Raw genomic sequence first — 25,161 nt, forward strand, 5'->3', positions numbered from 1 at the left:
CGTCTCCATAAAGCCAGTCTCCCATTACACCCTGTCTAGGCGAAGCTCTGGCCAAGTGAATGTCAGTGAGCACCAGCCCAAAGAGAGACAGACAGGTGGGGGGGCGGGGGGTAAGGCGGGGTGTGGTTGGATTGAGGTGAAGGGTGGAGTTGGGTCGAGAAGGGGCGGACAAGCTAGCATTGTTTACGGATCGAGAAAGGCACAAAAGAGATGATGAGAGGAGGCAGAAATGCAAAAATGCTCTAATGACAGGCGATCTCAGACAAACGACACACAAAATCCTTCACAGAAATAGAAAAAAAGCCACTGTGAAGGCAACGAGGGAGACTCAGGAATGTGACATGAGGAAGATGGAACAATCTCAGTCATCTCATCTGATTAGTGGGTGTGATAAATTAAAATCCTGTATTTCATCTGTGCCACCAAGTGTATTGTCAAATGACAGAAAATGAGGGGAAGTATGGAGACATGAATGGACGACCAGAAGAATTTCTCTGGAAATAGTAATGCAGTGATATGCAAAATGACCCATCACAACAAACTGTGAAACAGCATCGGGGTTTTGCTGGCGGAGTCAATTAAAATGTAGAGGAGAGCATTGTTGGCTGTCATGTTCTTGGACCGCAGCTGAACTTTGTTGAAGAAGAAGAAGAAGAAGAAGAAGGCCTGTATGCATGCTCCATTCAGAGACCAAAGGCAAATGGCTGGGCGGTGCGCTTTGGACGGTGCTGTGGGAATTCGCCCTATTTGAGATGCAAATTCCTCAAAGAGCTGAAAGAGCCGGAGAAACAGGTGTCCAAGGAAGTGTGCTGCTGCGTGGGCGAGTGAGGGCGGGTGTGAGGGCGCTGAATGATAACACAGGGTGTATTGTAAATCCCGCTTGTTCAGGCCAGTCTGTGTGGCATGGCTTCTCTTGTCTCGTCTTGGTATAACATTAAATGTAAGTAAACGAGGGAGTCTGTTGTGAGAGTAGAACGGGAAAATATGACAGATAGATCTGCAAAAGTAAAAGGTTTCAAATTTTATTGATTTCAATGTAATTTGGTATAAAACAGCTCGTAGATATGAGAAGTTGATTTCGAATCAAATCAGCACACAGATCAGATATATATACACTGATGAAGTCAGCTGGTTGCAGATTTACAACCAGGTGTAACCAATGTTCTCTTCAATCATAATAGTGGCAATGATTAGTAATAAGGAGCGTCTCACCATCCTAGTTTATATTTTGGATGGATATTTAAAATAAATCCTTTTAGAAAAATCAACTCAAAGTTTTAGATGGATATCCTGTATCCCTCAGAATGACTGTCATCATTCATTTGAGTCCCTGGATGAAGCTCTTTGAGACCATCTACATGACAGGATGAAAGCACCGGCTGGAAACTCAACTGATGAACTGCATGTTGGCTAAATATGATCCGTGTTCTTGCTATAGAAATTGTTGAAAATCGAACTATGAACAGGACATAAACAGTGCTTCCTAATAAAAAGAAAAATAAACCTGTATCTTATTTTGAAAATCAAATCTACAGACTTTTTGAACTCAACACATACCATCCTTTTTCCACTATAAAAACCTTGAGAGCAAATAACCTGATGTACAGTCACACATGCAGCTCCTCATAAAGGAACCTGCTGGACTTGGAGTGTTAAATGTTGATTAAGAGTTTTTCCAAGAAAGTTCTTCATTGAAACACCTCAGACACACTGTTTGGTCATTATCAAAGGTTTACGATTCCCTTATTTTTAATATCTTTTTTTTTTTTTTTTTGCATCATTTGGTCTGACCTAGTGTCTCAATTATATTTTAGCTCAACAATGGCATTACAAAAGAACTGAGATTATCTTTTTACATTACTTGATTCAACATCAGCTGCATTTCAGTGGTATTTACTGGTTTGGGATGTACAAAAAAGTAAGAACAGGGGGAGAACTAACTTATGCTAATTGTATGGTTCTACAGAAAAAAAAAAAAATCTCCCAATGCCGTATTTTTCTTTTATAGTAAAATAAGACACCTTTAAGTCTAAAGGATCCAGAGACCTTAAAGCAAAGTAAAAAAAAAAAACAGCTTTGCATTAGCGTCAAAATGGCATTTCACCATATCTCATTCACAACATAAATAAAAACCTAATGCTCTCCCAAACTGCCAGCAATCAAACACTGTATCACAACATATATCTTAAAAACAGGCATTAAAAATCTTTGGCTTAGTGGCACAAAATTTCCCTGCACACTTTTTCCTTCATTTGAGACTCACACAGCTTGTTCATAATCTCACAAGACTACAGCTGGTCACAGCTGAGGCTGAGGGATAATCTCAGGACGCCATCAAGTGTTCAACAACAGCAATGACAAACGCGTCACTTGTCACAAGACTGTGCGAAACAGAGACACTGATAGACTGTGTCTCTGCAGATTAGTGCGAATGACTTAGTCTAGCGAAGCAGGATAACTACGAACCTCTGTGTTGGCAATGTAGTGATGAATGCAGGCAAAGAGGAAGACTATGAAAGCAAGGTGCTTGAGAAAACACCTTATCCATTAAGACAAAATCTGATATTTAACGCTCTGATCCGCGCGTTTCAGAGGTAAACAGCAGCAGTAGCTGCTGACAGTGCATATCCGCACATGTTCAGTCATATGAAGCTAACAGCTACACACTCCCACAAGCCCAAACCTCATGGAGATGTGTGCAAAGGGCACAATGTCGCCATCTGTTGTTGTTCCCTGGCAATTACACATTTCTGAGTTCCGTTATGTTTTGAAAAGGTACTATACTTTTAGACTAAATGTCCATGACTGCGCTACTTAGTTTACAGTTTGGTAAACAACCTGGATAAATGTAATGACACTGATAATGTGCTGAGCATCACAGTGATTGTATACCAGTGTTTGTCCTGGATTGTCATGATTGTAAAAATAGCTATTTTATAAAATGTCATGTCATGTCTACAGACGCACTAAGTCTGTCATGTGACGCTGAAAACTGTAATGAGTGATGACATCAGTAAAAGTAGTATGGAATGATTTATGAGTGTAAACTGGTGACACTTACCCTGCTACAGGTAAGTGTCATGCTCTGCACTGCTCAGACTCTCTTTGGACCCTTGTACGGTCACGTGTTTGTGGAGGGGTGAGGGGTCACTGGATGGAAGGTAAGGATTAATGGTCTCCTGCGGCGGTAGGATTGTCTTCTGGTTCTCCTCTTTAGTCTTTTTCCTTTCCTTGGCATCCTCCGCTCTCACCCCGTCCATTTTGGATGCCAGAGAAGACTCCACAATGATGGTGGGCCTCTGTCTCAAGTCCTGTCGGCTGGGAGGCTCGGCAGCCATGATGGCCTTGGCGCCGTGCATCCTGGGAGGGGACTTACAGTGTAGATCTCCATGAGTGTCCTTCCAGCGCCGCAGCTGAGCATGGTGCTCCTTCTCAATGTCTTTCTCAGTCACTGGTAACTCAGTAATCTGAAACATAAGGGGTGAATGATTCATAAGCAAGTGAGCAATGACTGGGTGTTTTGCTCCAAGCATTCCGGCACGTGTCAGGTTAAGTCTGACGCTGTTATCACAACTACAGGAGGGCAAAGTCAAAGAGGAAGACAGCTGAGTGTGCAGTGGGTGCTGGGTCTGAACAATAAAATGGATAACACACACTACAACCATGAGAGATGTATAACTGTACCTCGTGCACCAGGAAGCCTTCTCGCATGTACTGTGGCTGTATAGCTCTGAGCAGTTCCATCGTTTCATAGAGACCATGACAGGCCTTCAGTTTCTCTTGGGATCCCAGCATGCACTTCAGGAGAACCAGACCCACTCGGAAGAGGATCTTCACTCCTGAAAACAGCATCACATCAGACGACATGTAGCTAGAGCAGCAGTCTTCACTTATATTTTAATAGATGGACATAAGAGGATATTTAGGTGGACAACTCTGGTGCTGCCACTTGGATTGGGTGCAACAATCTTGCCGGGTAATGAACTGTTTCTTTTGTGCAGTCTCTCACCCTCACAAAGGAACATGTCCCAGACACGCAGCACTGAAGCCCACGGCAGAGTCCGAGAGAAGGCACACATGAACCACTCTGTCATGTACAAGATTGGCTCCAGTTTGTGCTTCTTCAGGTGACGGTGGGCCACAGGAGACACCCGCCGCAGAAGAGCATACAGGATCTCCCCGTCCAGCTGGATCGCCTCCTGCGGAGACCACATGGAACAGCAGTCAGTGGACGGAAAGAGAGGGAACAGACATCTTTGTCTTTGCTTAATCTCATTGTCTGATTATCTTGTCCTTGCAGCCTGGTCACCACCTCATGTCATTAGGTCGTTAGCATATCAGTGTCAAGCTAGAGACACACTGGCCTGAGAAATCTAACACCACCACCAGCCGCATACGGGTGCCCATTTTAGAAATATACTGTAAACAGGGTTTGGATAGATAATGATTGCCTTGCTGTGAATATGTAATATACTCAGAGGTGCTCAGGCTCTTCTTATGATACCAAATGATGTGACTGTGTGTTGGTCTGGACCCTTACCAGCCCTGTACTGTAGTATCCGGGAAGGTATTTCTCACAAATCTGGACAAGAACCCAGAATGCATCCTGGGACAAAGAGAAGAGACAAGAGTAAGCATTTATTATAGTAAAGTGTGGTATTAAAAAAAACAAATGACTGTTAATATTCAAGTGAACCGCTTTGACAAAGAAATGGTGTTTTGGTGAAAAACATAGCAACTCAACAGTGAATTCTTGGTTTCGATATAATTCTTTCGCACTCTTTGCCCTGTTGTTACTCTTTGCTCTGTCATTAGAGCAGTGAGCATCTGGTATAAACACTATGTTATTTCATACTAGAGAAATACAGTTCTGGAAAGACTGAATTGCTGGTGTGTGTTTACCTCTGCTGGCATGTGCATCAGGAGTACAGCAGCAATGGGAGCCTGAGCCTGACAATAACCCTCTTCTGGACGATGCAGAGTGTAAGCCTTCAACACGCGGAACAGGTCCTGCTGGCTGAATGTTTGAACATACAGAAATTATATTCAGCCACATTAACACAACGATGGACATCATGACTGACATTCAGAAGACAGGGCTTACCCATGGCCTCCTCTCGCTGCAAACATTTCATGGAAGGGGAACTGTCGATGGAGGTCCCTCTCAATAATGTCTACCCATTTAGGATCTCCTGGCTGACTGTCCAGCTCCTAAAAAGACAACATCATTATGTTTGCTCTTGCAACATTATATCTGACATTAGTGTTAATTTTGTTGACTAAAACTACGATGAAATATGTTTGCCAACGACCTTTTTTCCATGACTAAAACACCAAACCCCTGACATTGCAAGTGTTTAAAGCAGCGGTAGTAGTGAGCTAATTGGCTGAAAGCCACATGCCTTGCAGACATGAACAACAGCCTGGTATGCGCTTTGATTTGTAATCAAAATGGATCTGGATTCTTCAAATTGACACCATCAGACCACAAGACTAGACACTTTGTGCAAAGCTAAAATCGTTCAACCCTTGTTTTTCACCAGATAATGATAAAAAATAAAATCTTAAGTAAAATAAGTTACTCCAATAAGCTGACGAAAACGACAAAAGATCATCTGATGACAAAGAAAAGGTCAGCAGCTTGCATTGACTGAAACTCAACTAAAATAATTATGGTTTTCTCTGACTAAATATGATAAAAACTAACACAGAGATTTGACTCAGGACAAAGACCAAGACTCAATAGAAAAAGACCTGACGAAATGAACATTTTTGAGCCATCTCCCACCTGCCACTTTTTTTGTTGGTGATTTTGTAACAATTCTGGAACTTGAAAGGTTACAAACAGGGATTACAAATATAGGACTGACCTGGAATTTGCCCCTGTTTTGTTCCCTTCTCACTTTGCCTCCAGTGAGGTAGAGCCAGGCCCGGCCACGCAGGGATGGAGGGATCCCCTTCTGACAGCGCTCCTTCACCTGTAATTTAACACATGCACAGTTACTGAAAGGAAAAACGGGACAAAGGAACACAGACATTGAAGGACAGTACTACAAATACTGCAGCGTGCACACAGAATGTATAAAACATGTATGTTGCCCATAGGTTCCTGAAGAGCCACTGTGAAGCTCAGCGACAGTGGCTCCGAACATCACCATCTTAGCAGTGCCTAACTCAGCATAACACCAGGCTTATACAAAATTGGGGAAAGATGCAGAGCATGGGTGAAACTGAGGCGAACAGAATGAAGGCTGGTCGCTGAAACCTGGCAACTAGTGGTCATACAAAGCAGGCAATGCCCATAATTATGCAGAACTAATAATCAGCAATAGAGACAGACCAAAACTGTTATTTGTACCAGGCTGTGAACATTTTTCTGCTGTTAGTTTAGGGACTACGGGCATTGAGTTGCTTTTGGAGCCAGCCTCAAGTGGCCAGTCAAGGAACTGCAGTTTTGATACTCCTGCGTTCACTGCATTTTTCAGGCCCTGAGGCTGCCATTATTGCTCAACAGATCATCAAAGATAACACTTTAAAAACCTGGCATGACGATGAAAGGGCTGCAGATTTTCCTGCTCTGTCTTTGAAATGAATTTATATTGTTCAGTCCACTTCAAAGCTAGTGCCACAACAACCACGTTCATGTCGGATGAACTCGTGCAAAGTGTATATTTCCATCACCAAAAAAGAAAGAGTTGACGTCAGACCTAATTTAAAGTTTATGAAGCAGACCTTCTTGTGTTTTTTGGCCATCCACTTGTCCCAGCTGTTGAGCATCTCCAGCCATTTTGCCTCCCGCTGCCTCAGCACCTCAATGGGAATTACCTCAGCACTGCGGAGATCGGAGACAATGTCAGTGACACAATCAAACAAATTATTTTCATGCAAACCGACAACGGCTACACTGTACTGTCTCACTTCCCTGCACTTATGACAAGGGAATAATGTCATCTGAGGGGGCGGGACTGTGGTTCATCTCTTCCTTGTCCACACAGGAAACCTAACCTCAGACATAACAGTAGAACACTTGCCAACGGCAGCAAAGTACAAGGAAAACAGGAAGCTGTGGGAGAACTTTCCCCTTGTTCAGTTCCCTACAACCTCCTACACAAAACTTACAACAATATCTCACTTCACTACAGCCCTTTTGAAGACCAGAGCTGTCATGTTGTCACACACACGCTTTACTGTCCTGGTCTACCAAACACATGCCTGGTGTTTTTGGTAAACAAATTTAAACAAAGTAATTTAAAGGGCTGATTTGCATGCTTTTGCAATAGCCAAACCTACTTGTCAGTCACTAATCTGTAGATGATAGAACAAAACTACTAAAACATGTAAGGCCTGAGCCGCCTGGTTTGCTCAGTTCTTCCTGCATCAATTTTTCAAGTCATGACCAAAGTGATTTACGATTTTCAAGACAAGGTTAAAAATCAGCTGTGCACATTCAACACAGATATATAACAATAACAGGGCCAGTCCAAATGACAATTCTGCTACACACATGATGTTTATGTTTTTAGACTTTTCTCTAGTCTTGGATTTATTTACTATTTTTGAATGATGGGCAGTTTCCATCTTCATGTTGTCATTCAAAAACAAATCAAACAATCTGAGGAGGGACCGTCACTCTTGAGTTGCTCACGTCATGAACATATGCAACCTGTGCCAAAGCGTAAGGGTCAAAAAGGCAGGTCCAGGGGACAAGAAATCAAGCGATAAATCGGTGAAATTAACCAGCTATTTAAAGTTTGAAATCATCTATCCTTTGCTTTCCTTCTTCAACATGCAAATTGAATTCAATAAACAGCAGTCATCTCTCTGTCCTCATGGGTGAACTGACGTCTTGGCCCAACAATGTGCAGTATCTGATGACACTTATTTCGACATTCGGTGACAGTCTGGGGAAACAGGAATTTCAGTAAGAACGTACTAAATGACAAGTACAAAAGCAGTATTTTAGGATTGAGCTCCACTTACGAGTCTCCGGAGTGCTGCTGGGGTCCTCCTATGAATCCGTACCTGTCCACCAGATTCTCCTCCGGGATTGCACTCCCGTTTACCTCAGCGTCGGGTCCATATGAGCTGCCTTTCCCATTATCTGTCAGCTTCTCTGTGCTGCCCCGCAAGTCAATTCCCACGCCATGCTCAGTTTTTGCCATTTAATCAACATTTACCTTAGAAGAAGCCGACGGTCTACAGTCTGTTCACATAACTTACTCTTACGGCCAATCTTGAAAGCGTAGTTAGCACTTTAAAGCTCTCCATGAAAACGCCCGCTGGCTAGCTAACCTTCCGTCACAGTTAGCTACGGTTGCTAGGAAGATTAGCTTCCTAGCCGCTAGCTCGCTAGTGCTACAAAAAGACCTTTGACAGTTTGTTTCATGACAAGCCTCTTCGTCCTGGTCGCATACTCAAAGATAGTGTCACGCAAAAAATGGCACAATTGGTCAAACTGTTAAAGGGCAAAAGCAGCTATGTAAACGATAAAAGATAACTTAGTGCAGTATCTGCTTGCTAACTCCGAAGCTAACGTGCTAGCATCACACAGCTGTCAGCTGACACGCACCTATTTTAGCCAGTATCTCTGCTGTCAGCAAGAATGTGGGTTAGGCTTCAGGGAAGAGACGCTGGAGCAGATTAGTAAACAAAACATTCATGGCATCCTATGACTCTCCGCTGCCACCTACTGCTGAAAAAGCACATGTTCAGGTACAGTTTTTACAACTGCTAACAGCTGATTTAAATTTACATTATTGGGTTCTCGCCGACGTGATGTGCTCATGTACATCTGAAAGAATCTCTGGAACATAAAATGTCATTTCTCTACTGTGACTGTCGGAGAAATTTGTCTTTGTTTTATTTCATTTTGTGGTTTTAAATTAGAGGAACTAAAGATCGCTTGCTCCTCCTTAAACAACGCTGTGTGCTTTGTGCCAGCGGTCCCCAACCACCCATTTGGTACCGGGCCGTACAGAGAGACTGAACAAAAGATTAATGTGCTCTCTGCTCTTGATTCTGGTTCATAGTCGAGCTGCAGTGATTTGAATAAGCTTATGTCTATCAGTGTTTTTTTCCCTCTGGAGGTCAGTACCCGGGGCGACCCGGGATCCGACCCGACACACACAATACTACGACTACTGCTACTACTACTACGACTACTACTACTACTACTAATAATAATAATAATAATAATGATAATCATAATAATACGCACAAACATTAATAATATTAATAATAACAACGCGGGCCGGGATCCGACCCGGGACACACACACACACACACACACACACACACACACACACACACACTAATAATAATAATAATAATAATAATAATAATAATAATAATAATAATAATAATAGCAACAACCCAGGCCAGATCAGTACCCGGGACCCGATCCAGGACACACACACTAATGATGATAATAACAGCTGGGTCAAGTCAGCTAGAATTAAAGGGATGAATCAGTGTTTCAGCATCCGACCCGGGATCCGACCCGGTAAGTCCCGGCAATGTCCCGGGACCGACCCGGAACTTTCCCGGGACTTTCCCGGGTCGGTCCCGGCAATGTCCCGGGTCGGTCCCGGAACTTACCCGGCAATGTCCCGGGTCGGTCCCGGAACTTACCCGGAAAAGTCCCGGGACTTTGCCGGGACCGACCCGGAACTTTCCCGGGACTTTCCCGGGTCGGTCCCGGCAATGTCCCGGGTCGGTCCCGGAACTTACCCGGAAAAGTCCCGGGACTTTGCCGGGACCGACCCGGAACTTTCCCGGGACTTACCCGGTATCCGACCTTGGATCTGACCCGGGATTTTCCCGGGTCCAACCCGGAACCAGACCCGGGATCCGAACTTCGATCCGACCCGGGACACGCACACACATTAATAATATTAATAATACCAACCCGGGCCGGGATCCGACCCGACACACACACACACACACACACACATTAATAATATTAATAATGGTAATTATAACATCTCGGGCCGGGATCTGACCCGGGACACACACAGACACACAGACACACACACATTAGCAATATTGATAATGGTAATAACAACAACCCGGGCCGGGATCCGACCCGGAACACGCACACACACACACACACACACACACACACACACACACACACACACGTAATAATAATAATAATCGCCACCCGGGCTGGGATCTGTCCCGGGATCCGACCCAGGACAAACACACATGATAACGTTTATAGGAAGTCAGTGCAGTATAGTGCGTTAGAGCAGCGGTCCCCCAACCACCGGGCCCGGTGAAAAAGCTCAGGCCACTCCCACTCACATGAGAACTAGTATGAGAAAGAAGATGTGAATAACAGGAATGGTTAAATTACCCTTCATATATACTTCCATACTTCTTTTATTGTTATAGGCTATTATTGGATATTAACATGTACACAGCATGTTATTGCTATAGCTGCTTGAGGAGGGACTAATTTAAATTGCAGTTTGATGTCTTTTCTACTCTTTTGTAAAGAGTACATGTTTCTGAAATGAACTCCAAACATGGAACAGCATCATTGACAATACTCAAGGAGATTTAGTATAAATACTAGATTCTTTATTTAAATATTGTACATATTTTAAAACATATTTACATAAATTAGACCTGCATTGTTACACTGTAGATATATAGGTGTATCTTTCATACACACAAACATTGCTTGCTGAAAAGAGGACAATCATACCATACAGACTGCAGAAGCACCTTTGAGAACGGCTTTACAGAAGAGAAAGACGCGCACACTTCATTTACATCAAACACTGGGCAACATGACCGAGACGAGACAAGCTTGCAATGACAGGAAAGGCCTCTTGATTACAGGTCTAGCTATTTGTTAAGGCTGAAACTGTGCTCACCCTCATACTTTAAAGTTCACAGCACCATTACCTATCTCAACACCCCTCCTCCTGCATCGTTCTGTCAAATATAGGGCTATCTGTGAAGTAAATACAAGTTCAGACCCTTTATACACCATATATAAACCATTCTAATGACAAGAGGAGACTACAACGGTATGAAATTAACTTCGTAAAATGTACCAGTATCCGGGACAGAAACCATGCAAAAAGAACAGTGCAAACATAAGAGAGCATTCAAATAAGCGTCTCCATTATGAGTATGAGGGAGAAACACCATGTCGTCTTTACAGCAGGGCCTATAGAGCTGTGCCCTAATCATGTGTTTATATATGGCTTTCCTTCTTTGGTTTCATAAACCTGTCTTACACTTTGTTGCAACTAGTCGCATATAACTTAAACCAAGAATATGATACAACTTTTGTTCTGGAAAAAAAAAACTGTAGGCATAGACCAGACATTTTTATGCCCCTCTGAACATTTCTACCCACACTTCATGGCCATCACACAAGATTCAGAGCACAAGGAATTTACAGTATTGCTGTATGATGTTTGGAACAACAAAGCGGAATTACATACACAAAGAAAACATGTCTTTGGTGCACCTGCTTTTCAACTGTAAAGACATTGTCCAACCCACTTGGGTGAGCTGTTAGATAAAAAGGGACAGACTATTATGAGCAGAACAGTATTATCAATGTCATTCGATGCAGCACACACATTCAGATGCACTCGTTACAATCATGGTGACCGTGTTCACATAAATCATGTCATCTGAATTAAAAACGAGAAGCAGCAAACAAAAGTTAAGGGAAATAAGGAACTGAGAAATAAAAAAACTAATTTCTCTCTCTCACACACACACACAGGCACACACACACACACCCAATTCTTGTTAAGATGGCTGGATTTTTTTTCTGTCACCCATCACACATATTTCCCATCAGCGGACACTTCAAACTCTTGCTTTTAAAACTAAATAATGTTAAAAAAATACATCTTTTCCTTTTAAATTCACGCCTGACCTATCATTGCAATTGTAAGCATTCCCAGATGCTAGCTTTAGCTTTGTGAGATAACAAATATAAACATTAAATACACCACACACATTCCAATAACTTCTCACACACACACACTTTTAACATACTTCCTAACAAACAACAGCTGCAGTGATCAATCTCAGCACATATCTTCTTGTTCATTTCAGCGGGTGGAAGTGTGGGATTGATAAAGCTCACTTCAAGATTAACACCTACACAAGAAAATATATTTATGAATTCATGTGTACATCTTCCACACAATAGTAACAATATAGCGGTTTGCTTTAATGACCAAAGCAAAGACAACAGAAGGCCAGAACGCAGCCCTAAAAACACAAAAATATTTACAACTCATCAGGATGTGTGCACCAACAGATCACCCAGCCAAGTGACAAAACCTGATCACCCTTCACATGTAAGCTCGAACAAGTGTTAACGTTTCCCTTTACAAGTTTCTTTGATGTGAGCGAATACTAGTTAGCTCTTCTATCGTTCACGTTCCCAAACCCAAGACACTGAAACCCAACTTTTAAATCTCACTCTCTAAGAACGCCCATCCACTCCCAACATCTTACATCAGTCCATCTATATGCTCTACTCAGACACATTTACAACAAGGAACAGATTAACAACTGGAACGACAGACAGCTGGGTTCATTAGTCAACTCTATGACTACTCTCCAAAGAGTCCAAAACCATGGCTTTCTCCTTTTATAATATCACCTTTTTTATACATGAGGGCTACCAGATTTTAAGGCCCTCAGCCAAGACAACCTGTCCTGCACTGTCTCTTAGTCACGTCACCTTAAGTGTTTGATGCCGCGCAATGAGACATGGGAGACTGAAAAGCACCCCTCAGCCCGTTGTACTCATCTTCTCTACTCTTCCTGCATCATGATCAACATGAAAGTGTCCTAGCTGCCCGCTTCCCCCTCGACCGTTCAAGCACCAAAACAAAACAGAGGAAGAAAACAAAATGTACACGGGTGGACGTCAGTCCCGCAGCGAGGAGTGTGCATTGTGTCAGTGGGCCTCCCCCGTCAGCCCACAGGATGCAGTGCATTTCTGGGAGGGCTGCAGGTGGAAGACTCAGGCAGACTGGAAGGAAGGACCAGCCCCAGAGAAGCACACACGCACTGTCAGAAACACACTTTCAGTCTGTATATTCAGCCACAATGGACAGCAGCACCGTGATATCATCTGGCTTCCCACCTGTGGGACAAGACAAGAGCGTGAGGAACAGTGTGATCACTTATCACCAGCTCATGCAAAGTCAGCCTAGATTTTGGTCCCCAGTGCGAGGATATTTGTGACTTCCTGACACTGCATGCTGGGAGCTCAACATTTCTCGTTTTATTTAGCTTGGCCCAGACGAGGGGAGTGAAATTAAAGGTGTAAATGCAGCCAAAGATAGCCCTCAACTCATGTCTTTTATGGATAAATATTGTGAATAGTATGCATGTTTAATAGTATTTTTTAAACAGACAAATTTAAAGGAAAACAAAAAAACATTGTTCAAAGATTCAATTAGGAAAAGGGTAATTTTAGTTTTATATTTTTCACTAACATCTGAACTACATGTGATTGTGTTTAAAGCATGTTTTTTTTTTTTTTTTAAAAAAAGGGACAACACAGCATCTGAAGCACAGCATACTTACCTCTTACATTCAGGCCATTGTCACAGGCAAACTGTGCAAAAGGGGACATGTAGTTGGGGTCGTAGGCAAGGTCGTGAGCTTGCTTTGCAATACTCTGTGCAGTCTGCAGGATGCTGTCATAGTTGGTAGCCTGAAATGAGCAAAAATAAAAAGCATTAAATGTGAAAGGTGCACGTTTTTTCTGCACATATGTTCACTTTATAATGAGACACAGCATGTGTTAAAGCATGAATATGCTGCAATCTAGAAGTGCCACCTTGAGTTTTTTGAGCTCCTGAAGAATCATGTAGTCTGGCATGTTGTCAAAGAGGCCGTCGCTTGCTGTAAGGATGATGTCACCGAGCTGCACATCAAAGGAGGAGCTGTCAGCTGCTTCAGGACTAGAGGAAACAGACGGGCAGCACGGAAAGATCAGTCACAAGTGAAACAGGAGCATGCAGCGTCTGAGCTGCTGTAAACAGTTTCCAATATGGAAGCAAGCAGGTCAAAAGTTTAGTCTGCCAAATCTTGAGGGTAGACGCGGCGTGGGCGTTTAATCTGACACCTGATTTGGAAGCAGCCTGCCCTGTATATCCTTGCCAGTTGCAGAGAGGTCCTGTTGCTTGCTGACCCCACAGCCAAGACTCAGGTTTATTTCCTGGGAGCTTTTCACCATATGTTTGTGCATCGTCTTAAGGGTTTATATTTTAATGCAACACAGCACAGATCAATAAAGATAAATTAAAATGGAGTGTTTATTTCACATCGGAAGAACAAGATTAAACCAGTGGGAAAAACAGGATCTTGAGGCTGCTCCAAAAGGATTACAAAAGGTTTATCCCTCGTTAATCAGGATGCCATTGTCAGAATCAAAATGTGACACCTATCTGGGTAGTCTGGCAACCCAGTGCACATACATGTGCATTATGTGTCTTGTACTTGAAATATTACTTTGTGGGGGAACATTATGGAATGACAATCTTGTCTGCAGGCAGTAAAACACAATTTCTTTAGTGTAAATTTGCAAAGGTGACATCCATAAGGACCAAGTTGTGCTGTTGGAACCAAGATTACAAAAGGTCAGCTGATGAGACAGCTTGTGTCGGTTCTTTACCTGGAATACACTTTGTGGCACACTAAATTAAGACAAATGACGATGATGACAGCCCGTTTCAAAGATTCCTCGAGGGAGGCAGACGGCATGGGGTTGTTTGGAGCCACAGAATCACATTACTTGGTGTAGAGAATATCACAAAGGGATAATGGTGTGCATAAAGCATCATTACATAATTATTACAAACAAGTTTATGAGACAACAAAATTGACCATATGTTATGAGCTATCTAAATGATTCTCTAAACTTTCCACTTTCTTTTCTCAATTAGTGTGTACATGTGCTGATGAGTGTAGTATTTTCTAAGGTGGTGATGATAATAAAGAACATAGCATATTCACCTTTAAAATAGCTGAAATGTAAACCAAAACAAACCACAAACAGGCCGTGACAGGATTTTCCATGCAGGTGATATATAAAGAGATGGTCAAGTATTTAAGGTGGTTACGCCAGGAGTGTGACACCAAAGCAGGTCTTGTTTATCCTGAAACACTGAACCTTCTGTAGCAGTGTTTGCTGCACAGACAGATGATGGGAAATATTTGAATCAATCCAAAAAGATTCAAATCTTCTGCTTTGCATAATGGCAGAGGCTCAAAGCTGAACCAGGAAGCAGCTCAGAAACAAAGGATACTTTAACTTTGACCTTTCTCTGATCTCCTCATCATCAAAGATGCAGGGGATCTGCAGTGGGTTGCAAAGTTATCAGCAGCACATTGTTCCAGTGTCTCAACAATGAATTCATTTTAGATTTGGCATATAAAAAGACTTGTTAAGATGTATCGAACACTGAGCTACTGACCTGTCACTGAGGACCACCCCTTCAGCTCCTGGAGGAGCAATGGACAGCTGGAAGGGCGTGTTAAAATAGTGCTGTTGTTCGTCTGAGCGATGAACCACCTCTCCTCCCCGAACCACCAGGAAACCGGAGTCACCGAGGTTACACGTGTGTAGCCGGTGACTCCGTCGATCCAGAACCACGATGCAGGCTGTGCTGCTCCCTACAAACAAAGGACAGCAAACAACAATGAGGTTATGGATATACTACATACAGATGGCAGACTTTAACAAGAGAACAGAGGAAAAGAAACTGATATCTCTTTGAGGAGACAACCACAGTGAAAATGCAAACATGTCTTTTTCCAGTTTGGACGGGTAGGAAGAAAAGGAGCACAGGCCAAATTTGTGTTTGACTTCACTTTCTAGAGAGGTAGAATGCTGCCCAACTGCCTTCGTGTGCACCTTCCTCGTGAATTTCATGCTTCCATAGTGGGTGGGGGAGATTATTATGTGGCCTCACACCAGCAAAGACAGAAAACAAACCAAGGAGCCATGGACTCTTGTCCCAGTGACTGCAGCCTTAGTTGCCAAGCCCAAGTCACCTTGAGCAGGGAAGGTCAAGCACAGACCTTGTGGTGGCTTCCCAAAATAAAAGTAGGTGATTCGACAAACATCTTTACAAGGGGGAGGTGGATAACATTTAGTGTCCCCGCTGGCTGTGGCTCAGGGATACAGAGTGCCAAAAGAAATGTGACCTTGGTCACATGTTTGTCATGTGCACACCTTTAAAACTGTTCTACCCTCCTGCAGTGTCGGTTACAGATGGATTCTTGACCTTTTGGGTCTCTGGTAGCAGCAAAATGTTCACCCTGTATGTTAAGCCCCACAGGGTGACTGAGCTTCAACTTCCATGTGTTGGCATAACGCAATACAGCCTAATCAAGTTAGTTGGTTACCTCACAGGTGTTACATCACTCAGTAGGATGCAGGTCTGAGCCTAAATCAATGATGACTAACTGCTCCCACAAAAAAAAAAAAATTAAATTGAGTTCAATTCTAGTAATATGTTATACATCTTGCAAAGCGATGCCACTACTCACAGTCTGACTCATCTTGCAGCTATTTATTTATTTCTCAGAGTATGGCTGTTCACATGGAAAGCATGACTCACTCCACCACTGACTGTGTGTGTACAATAAGATATTATCTGTATGTGGTCTTGTCTCAACGTGTACTTACCTAGCAGGGGGACTTTGTTCTGTAGGAGCTCATAATACCCAGAGGTCAAGATACCCACTGGATTACTGGGAGTAAAGCGTCCCTCCTTCACAAGTCGCTCACAGGTTCTCATTAAGGTGGCAGAAAACTGAGACGGGTCAACGCCATAGTCACGCCAACCACCTACGCCATCTGCAACACCTGATGGAGAAAAGGGTAATAAAATATTTGTTCAGCTGTTGGTTTGATGCTCATCAAATTCAATCATCTTTTGTAATACACGGGATGAAGACTACTGAGGCATTGTAGAGGTGAAACCATAAGTTGATTAATTAATTCATTGACTATTTAGTTAATCCTTTAATTGCTTTGAGGATTGTTTTTCAAGCAAAAAGGCCAAACATTGTCTAGTTCCAGTTTTGCAGATGTGAGGACTCCTGTGACAGTAAACTCAATATCCAGCTCAGACACAAACATGCAATTTTCTGACATTTCATAGGACAAATGATTTGACAGTTAATCTAGATAATAAATGGAAGATGAATCAATGATAGCATTAACTTGATCGTAAAAGGGCACACACTGACACTGATGTGAAGCACCAAACCCCTGACCTTTAGGTGGTGCTGGTCCCCCATGTAGACATTGGTCACCCTGCTTAATGTGACTGTGTGGATATGTGGGTGAGTTACAAGTCAGTCCCACAAGGTGCTTTAAATTCAGAAACAATAAAATGCCAATATTTTATCATTATTTCAGTATTTAGTACTGCATTCATTGCCTTCTGTTAAACTATTTAGCTTACCTCTGTTGCGAAAATGTTTTGAACCAGCTGACCCTTAAACAAATGTAAACGGTGTCACTTTATGAATATATGCAAACATCTCTTTCACTTCTAACTTAAGGTTTGTAACATAGCACCTGATTACATACTCTGCACTTCACCATTATTAACAGCGGTGTAACAATGCAGTGACTCTAATCACTGTATGAATTCTACAGAAGATTGTTTTAGCCATGTAGGAAGAATTCACTTTCAAGCATTTTATTGGTCAGGTTGTTGGGTGCAGAGTGCTAAATCCAGGCAATATGATATTCACCATTTCACCTCAGGTGCTTTGTACATGCACACCACTGGTGTTTATTCAGAGGTGAGGCTGCTGGGTTTTTTTTTTTTTTGCCATCCCTTGAAACACTTGTGCCTTTGGTTTGCAGTGACAGCACCCCAGCTGGGCACACGATGTTGGGGTGTGCAACTCTTTTTTAGATTAATCAGATAAAAGACTGGATTGGAGAGAGATAACTGAATTGAACTAGGAAGCTGATCCATCAGGATTCACTGGGATGATATTGGATGACATTTAATGGATCTGCTCAGTGCATAATATCAAGAGCCATGGAGAAGGTGGCTACAGCAAACAGCCCTCTGATTACACTGCAGCTCTGTGTCATCCAACATTAAAAACAAAAATATGCTTTTGTTGACTCTCCTGAATAGATTTCTTTGGAAAGTCAGAGTTGTAAAACACTGACAAAATAACAATGCTGTGACAGTTATCCTCAAAATACATTTTTACACTATTTCACTCCTCAAATTCAGTGTTTACTCCCTTAACTGAGGCATCTACAACAACAGATCCTTGGAATTCAGACGTCACTTCAACGCCACTGATGCCTGCCGTGAAACACGTGAAGCCCTGAAGGGATTTTGTTCCTCAGAGCTAGTTATTTTCACTTAATATTTTCACACTAATCACTTAAAACTACCCTTGTCCGAAAACTGTAAAACACCCGGTGTAAGTGTCGACCAAACCCCGTGGTTGGTCCAGTATTTCGCCGTGTTAACCCTCCTGTCAGCTGGGCGATGAGGACAAAGCAATTACACTCAGCTCAGCTAGCATGCTATTGACGCTATTAGCAATATGGCTGCCTCCATGCTCAACCATTCTGACCTTTGCAAGACATTGTAATGTTCAGTCTGAGACGCTCGAATGGGAGCTTTTTCCGTCCTGTCCACCTTCAGTGGAGCTAATCTATATCTCCTGATTTTATACGTTTAAGATATTGCATTACCGATGTATATTCTTCAGTTGGAGCTCATCTAGGTGAAAGGTCATTCGGTGTTTCACCTCAAAACTACCCGCTAACCCCGCATAATCGCAGTTTATGCACAAAATGACTTGATGGCAGCTGCACCGTATGCCCTGATTTTATGTTAACATTTGCCTGGCTTCAGGTGAACCAAATAAAGGTAACGTAGCAGCTGCAAGGGGACAAAAGTTATGGTTCTGTTTTTGGAAGAGGTGGGGGCTGTTGTGTTTTCATGTGAGGGGTCGGTGCACGTGCAGGCTAGCTAACTGAAGGTCACCTGAGCACAGAGGGTGTAACGTTATAACATGCGTCTGCACGGCGGTTATAATGTTTTACATGGCAGGGCTTACCTAAAACATCAGCGGTCCTGTGCCGCGCAATGAAACACGCATCATCTCCGTAGCACATCCCTTTCTTCAGGATACCCTTGCGAAAATCTTTGCCGAAGCCATAACTGGCACTTATCAGGCTGTAGTCCCGACCGTCTGTCTGAGAGAGTCCGCCCAGGACAGCCCTGGCTACCAGTCTGCCATAAGACAGTACGGATAACATCCCCTAGCAAGGAGCAACTCAGTCTTGTTTTGAGCACACACACGCTGTCCCCACTCTCTCTCTATCCGGCCCCGGCCGCCTGTCTGTTAGGCTACTTCTTCTTATCAAGCCCCGGCAGTCTCTTTATCCGTCCATTCGACACAGACTGGCCCGCTTCCGTGAAACTGTAACGTGGCCCGGGCAGTTGCCGACTCGCATAAACTGCCACCGTCCGTCCTGGCTGATTCACCTCCAGTTTATGTCTCAGGTGTGCATTTCATAAACGCAGTTCCTCCGCTTGGCTCTCTCCTTCCCGACATGTTTCCAATGTACCGGACAGAGAGCTGCGAGTACATACGGGTATTTGCGGGTGTACAATCCTGACGTCACGGCCAACCGACACCGTCCAATCACTGAGTAGCCCTGCAGACCTGCAGTTCCAGGACCTGCCCTTACTCTGCCTCAGATGCACTCAACTGCGCAGGCTTCGGACATGCACTTGTTCTAAATGTCTGGATGTAACGGTTGGTCGTCGGACCGAACCCTCGGTAACACCATTTAGCCTACCTACATTATGGTATTTTGGTATAACTATTTAATAATTTAACAAGGGCTCTAGAAAGCGCAAACACATTGAAAGTCACAAAATAACCCATACTCGTAATTTTTTGTACAAATTAAAGGTAACTGTTATGTGGGAAAATATGGCTCCAGCTAGTTTAAGCTAGTCCTTGTTGGTCTCCATAAATAAGTGATATAATCAGTCATAAGTTAAAGGCTTCTTATAGGTAAAACATTTCTGAGAGCACAACATTTGTATTTTCATTGGTGTTATTGGCTTCACGTTGACCGCCGCAAGAAGGTTACAGTGAAGCGTTCCCATCTCTATTCCCTGTACGGTACTTGGTGTACATCAAAACGAGCATACCCACCCCACCTCGACGAAAGCTCCTCCAGTGGGAACATAACGCAGAGGGAGACAGGATAGCAACGCATTATCACCGAATCACCATCGAAGCACATCGCTAAAGCTTCATTTTACGGTAAGAACCATTTCATTTATGCCTGATAATAATGAAAATCTTTCTGGGTTGGCTCGACGAGAGAACAAAGCCGCACATTATGATGCTTAATCTAGGCGACTGAGCAAGATGATAATGATGCAAAGATGGTCACTCACTGTTTTAAAAATAAAAACGTCTTTCACCGTTTACTCGTTGTAGTTATGGCTGGCATATTGATTTAGTTAATTGATTTATTTTCAGATCAACCAAATAATGAGAGAATAATTACGAGACTGCCTGGCTTCAATCTTAGAAACTTAATTACGACGCTATTTAAAAGACTAAGGCTATCTGCAGCTGTATGGCCTGTAGAAGAATATAAATGGGTTGCTAAAGTCCTCCGTTGTTTTCTTATAGAGCATGCTGGAAAAAGCAGCAGGGAAAGCTGTATGTTTTTCTAATACTTAATTGTTTACATGGCCATACCTTTAAACAATTTTCTCTTCAGGGCCATGATGCGGAGTTTATGTGAGGTGGCTTTTGTGTCCCTCCTTATTATATTTCTCCTGAACACCGAATCAACATGGGCTAAAAGAGGTGGCAGCAGCGGCAAGAAAACCTCATCCTCCAGCAACAGGGGTGGGACACAATCAAAACCATCCAGCTCTCAACCCAACCGGAACACCAATCCATATCCCTCTGGTGGAAGTTACCCTTATCCAGGAACAGGCAACTCTAATCCAGGAGGATATCCCAGACAAAACCCAGGAAGTTATCCAGGAGCTGGGAGTAACCCCAACCAGTATCCTGGTAGAGCCAATCCTGCAGGTTATCCAAATCAGAACCCTGCAGGAGGATACCCAGCTGCAGGAGGATACCCGGCTGCAGGAGGATACCCAGCTGCAGGAGGATACCCAGCTGGCGGTGGATACCCAAACCAAAACCCAGGGAGAGGGAATTACCCAAATCAGTATCCACCTGCTGGAGGCTACCCAGCAGCAGGTGGCTATCCCAACCAATATCCAGGCAGAGGTGGTACCAACCAAGGAGGATACCCTAACCATTACCCAGGTGCAGGAGGCTACCCAGCTGGAGGTGGTTATCCTAATCAGTATCCAGGTGCTGGAGGCTACCCAGCAGCAGGTGGCTATCCTAACCAAAGGTCCCCTTATCAGTACCCAGCAGCAGGTGGTTACCCAGTCAGAGGGGGAAATACAGGACAGGGTTGGGGCCAGCCTGCCGTCAATCCAGGTGGTTACCCTGGTGGAGCGGTTGGTGGTTACCCAAACTGGAACCCAAATAATAAGATCCTCAGTCCCAGCTTCGGTGGAGGAGGTTATGGGTATAGTGGTAATAGGATGGGAGGCTCTCCTTTCTCTCGTTCTGTGCAGGGTATGGGATACCAGCCCAAGTCTCCAGGTTTTGCCAAAAAAGCCATGTTGGCAGCAGGCGTTGGTGCTGTGGCTGGGATGGCCGTTGGATATGGACTAGGGCGCTTCCCACGACCACATTTCTCTTTCCGCAACCCTGAAGAAGAGTACTACTACAACAACTACATGTACCGCCGTTATGGCACCCAGTCCACAGATGAAAAAGACTATGGCCGCGATTATGTTTATAAGCCTCCGCCACGGGCAGAGTCTTACGACAACTTCATGAGTCACTGTATGAATCGGACCGACCTTCTTAAAGATCAGGGCAGCTCTACCGATGCTACAAGTCAGGGTGGAGGTGATGAGGTTGATGACACCGTCAGCATTGAGGAAATTGGATACCCAGCCCTAATTGAGCAGCTGAAGGTCCGACGCTGTGTTGAACAGTACATGGTCTACTCCGAGAGCTTTCTGCAGGAACGAAAAGCTGAGCAACAGGTCCAGCCTACTGGCAGCAGCAGCCTTGTGAGCTGTGGGATGATTCAGCTTTTCACCTCCCTCTTCATGTTGCTGTCCAGCATGTTCCTTCTCCAGTGATTCCGTAATGAGATTTCTACTTCCTCCATTATGTCTGCACGTCCACATAAAGTTAATGTGTATTATCTACATAGTACAAACCATAGCTGTGTAATTGCAAGCTCTCTGGGTCATGTTTAGTCAATCATTTATTATTGTCAGAGAAAACTTGCAAAAGGTAACAAAATGTTAAAGTGTAAATAGTAACTAAACAAGTCATTTTTAAGGAGGCAGCAGTCATTTTAAACATTTACAGTTAGATCATCAGTTTTGTGTTGTACAAGCTGCACTGTTTTTTTTTTTTGTTTTTTTTTGGAGAATTTATTTTGCACTTTCCTACTCCACATTATTGAGCACTGAATGCAGAGAACAGAGATTCAGGTTACTTCAGTTCAGTTTTTGTGAGTTTATTATGACAATAGATCTGCTACTGTGTAAAATAGGAATGTGACACTAAGAGTTTTATATATGTACAAAAACATCCAACTAACATCGTGCCACTGTTTTTTCATCCTTTCCATGTGTAGTACTGGACAATTTAACAGACTAATTTTTCACCTGGTGAAATACGTATGCAGAGTTGAACGATAGCAGGCTCATCAATGTGTTTTAACATTTAAAGAAATCCAACTTTAACCCATTTGAAAAGCTGGACTTTCTAATCAGAGTTTCAGATTATTTGTGCAAAGTGCAGGTGTAGTGATCACTTCCAAATAATGTGGTTGGAAAGTGGGGAAAAAAATGAGGGATAACCCCCCCCACACACACACCCACCCAAAGGTGCCGAATGAAGTAAAGGAATTTTTTTTTCACGTTTGAGTGAGTGATCAGTGAGAATGGAGAAATAAATGAGCGTTTCGCTCACTGTGATGATGGTGATGTGACATTATCTCTGGTGATGTGGCTCTTCATTGTGGCAAGGATGAGACCATTTAGTGATCACAGGAGAAGCCATGTGCACATTTTGGTCTAAACACTTAGCCCAGATATTTACATATTGCAAGTCTTTTCTGTAAACCATTATTAAGTCAAACTTCCCTCATGACTGCCAAATTGGTAAACATCAATTCATCTTACTGGGGAATGTTGCAGGCTATTTCCCTGTGGACGAATGATTTGATATCACACAGTAAACAACTTGCATGATAAAATAAGAACAGAACAGCCCCATTGCCCTTAGGTACATGTTTTGTTTGCCTGTAAAATCCTGGATTGCATGCAGTAGTGCTTGACAGTCAGGGGCATCAGTGAACATATGTCCTTTGATGTTAAACAAATGGTGCCATTAGTGGTGTAGTGGTGTCCTTACCTTGCCTGCAGCTGCTGAGAACAATAAGTGCTTTTGTAGTCTATGGCGCCTGATCCTTTTAGTCTGTGTAGTGCTAGTTTGGTGAAAGCTGGGGTTTGTTTGAGGTTGTGAACCAATAAGATCTACAGCAATTCAAAATGTAAATCCTAAATTCTGGCATCCCGACAGTAAATCTGCTTTATTTCTGTACCTCAACCTTACTCACCACACTCAATGACTTAATGTCACATCTACCATCAGTCAGACAAGATTAGCACTGGAAATGCGAGCACTGGCTTTACATTGCCTGGAACCTGAGTACTGCTGTTGATGTTAGCCCTGTTCCCACACCTTGTGCCAACCGTGGATTCTTGGTTAATGTTTTGTCTTGTTCAAGTTTCCAGGGACAGCGTAGCTTCCCAGACATTCCAGCCACATTTTCAAGGCTTGAGCTGATCAGTCCATCCCTGCGTCTTACTCTCATCACCACAGTGAGATCGTCATAGGTCCGGTGTTGGTGGGTCTGTAAATATGTGTTTGTTTTCCTCAACTCTAGCCTCCTCTGGCTGTCATGGTGTGTGTCTCCAGGAATTTTGCTCTCTTTTACTTCAGAGTCACTTTGATGGACTTTTAAACTCTTGTGCACAGTGAAGTTTATCTATAGATTATTTCTTTGTGATTCTTTTGCTATTCCTGCTGGTTTCTTTTATGTAATTTAATTTTTTCTTTCCCTCAAGGCTCACAACTTTGCACTTTGTAACCGTGTTTTACAAAACAGTGATTCCACTTTCAAAGGATTATCACGCAAACAAATGTTTGGTTTAAAGAAAAACTGTTACTGTTCATTTCAGTCTGCTATTTTGGTGGAGTACTGGTGTATTCACTAAGGTCTGTTGTTAAGTTCACATCAACAATATTTAGTGTGTAATTACTAGGATGTATAATGATAAGATGTATGTAAACTGAAAACAACTTCTCAACTCAAGTGTAATACTGTCCAGATACTCACAAAGCATACTGTGCAGTATATCAGGAAGTGATTTTGTTCCATCCAGGGCTTTTCCCGTTCAGGTTTGTTGGTTTTGACAACATGTTTCCAATTGATTTTTGAAATTTCACATTTTCATATAATTTAGTATGGAGAGTATCTTATAAAGTGCACTTAATGTCCCTGTAGGATTATTGAGCTCATATTGGGAATATAGACATCTGTGCGAATCTTCTGGTTTGGACCTGCAGTCGTAAACACTTTGAGTTTCTCATTATGACTAATATGACTAATAATGGTTTGTCATGGATGTTTATGTGTTAAATAAAATAAGTAACAAATCATGTTTTTTCTGCCTAAATGGTATAATTTCACAAACACTGTCACACATAATACAGTGAAACAAAGATTCACTTATTAACTTTTTTCCCACAGTCTTCTGATGTTGTAATGACCATATTTTATTTATTAATTGTAGTCACATTTGATAATGCTGGAATCAGCTCGTGAGGTTGCTAAAGCCCCAGAAGACATGACCTCGGTGTCCTCAGTGGTAGCTCTGGCCCTGCAATCATATTAGTAATATTCCAAATGTAAAGATCAGACTTGGACAAACATAATCACCCTCTATTAAACAA

The 25,161-nt window shown here is 42.9% G+C and overlaps 3 protein-coding genes across 3 annotated transcripts; 1 reads left to right on the forward strand and 2 right to left on the reverse strand.

Moving 5' to 3' along the window:
- Window positions 1-998: 998 nt before the first annotated feature.
- Window positions 999-8,595, reverse strand: LOC143338252 (TBC1 domain family member 10A-like). Its single transcript, XM_076758513.1, has 9 exons — window positions 7,981-8,595; window positions 6,733-6,832; window positions 5,871-5,978; window positions 5,105-5,211; window positions 4,903-5,017; window positions 4,541-4,606; window positions 4,010-4,199; window positions 3,685-3,839; window positions 999-3,467 (listed from the first exon to the last, which is right to left on the reverse strand). The coding sequence occupies exons 1-9, from the start codon at window positions 8,160-8,162 to the stop codon at window positions 3,066-3,068; spliced, it is 1,425 nt and encodes a 474-aa protein (XP_076614628.1). The 5' UTR covers window positions 8,163-8,595; the 3' UTR covers window positions 999-3,065.
- Window positions 8,596-10,562: 1,967 nt separating this feature from the next.
- LOC143338238 (protein phosphatase PTC7 homolog) lies at window positions 10,563-19,753 on the reverse strand. The gene is made up of 6 exons (XM_076758490.1): window positions 19,114-19,753; window positions 16,694-16,873; window positions 15,477-15,675; window positions 13,838-13,961; window positions 13,582-13,711; window positions 10,563-13,135 (listed from the first exon to the last, which is right to left on the reverse strand). The coding sequence occupies exons 1-6, from the start codon at window positions 19,313-19,315 to the stop codon at window positions 13,077-13,079; spliced, it is 894 nt and encodes a 297-aa protein (XP_076614605.1). The 5' UTR covers window positions 19,316-19,753; the 3' UTR covers window positions 10,563-13,076.
- A 9-nt stretch (window positions 19,754-19,762) lies between these two features.
- Window positions 19,763-24,867, forward strand: LOC143338244 (uncharacterized). The gene is made up of 3 exons (XM_076758502.1): window positions 19,763-19,842; window positions 20,154-20,337; window positions 20,807-24,867. The coding sequence occupies exon 3, from the start codon at window positions 20,811-20,813 to the stop codon at window positions 22,266-22,268; it is 1,458 nt and encodes a 485-aa protein (XP_076614617.1). The 5' UTR covers window positions 19,763-19,842; window positions 20,154-20,337; window positions 20,807-20,810; the 3' UTR covers window positions 22,269-24,867.
- Window positions 24,868-25,161: the final 294 nt, after the last annotated feature.

Source organism: Chaetodon auriga, chromosome 19, assembly GCF_051107435.1.
Source record: "Chaetodon auriga isolate fChaAug3 chromosome 19, fChaAug3.hap1, whole genome shotgun sequence".
In the NCBI taxonomy this organism is placed as follows: domain Eukaryota; kingdom Metazoa; phylum Chordata; class Actinopteri; order Chaetodontiformes; family Chaetodontidae; genus Chaetodon; species Chaetodon auriga.

What these genes read in the sequence shown, in the direction of transcription:
- LOC143338252 (XM_076758513.1), bottom strand. Translation starts at nt 8,162, where the DNA reads ATGGCAAAAACTGAGCATGGCGTGGGAATTGACTTGCGGGGCAGCACA. An exon ending in TGGCCAAAAAACACAAGAAG is followed by an intron (nt 5,979 to 6,732) that starts GTCTGCTTCATA and finishes GTTAAATTACAG; the next exon opens with GTGAAGGAGCGCTGTCAGAA. An exon ending in AAGGCTTCCTGGTGCACGAG is followed by an intron (nt 3,468 to 3,684) that starts GTACAGTTATAC and finishes CTTATGTTTCAG; the next exon opens with ATTACTGAGTTACCAGTGAC.
- LOC143338238 (XM_076758490.1), bottom strand. Translation starts at nt 19,315, where the DNA reads ATGTTATCCGTACTGTCTTATGGCAGACTGGTAGCCAGGGCTGTCCTG. An exon ending in GGGGTGGTCCTCAGTGACAG is followed by an intron (nt 13,962 to 15,476) that starts GTCAGTAGCTCA and finishes TGTTTCCTCTAG; the next exon opens with TCCTGAAGCAGCTGACAGCT. An exon ending in AGGAGCTCAAAAAACTCAAG is followed by an intron (nt 13,712 to 13,837) that starts GTGGCACTTCTA and finishes TGCTCATTTCAG; the next exon opens with GCTACCAACTATGACAGCAT.
- LOC143338244 (XM_076758502.1), top strand. Translation starts at nt 20,811, where the DNA reads ATGATGCGGAGTTTATGTGAGGTGGCTTTTGTGTCCCTCCTTATTATA.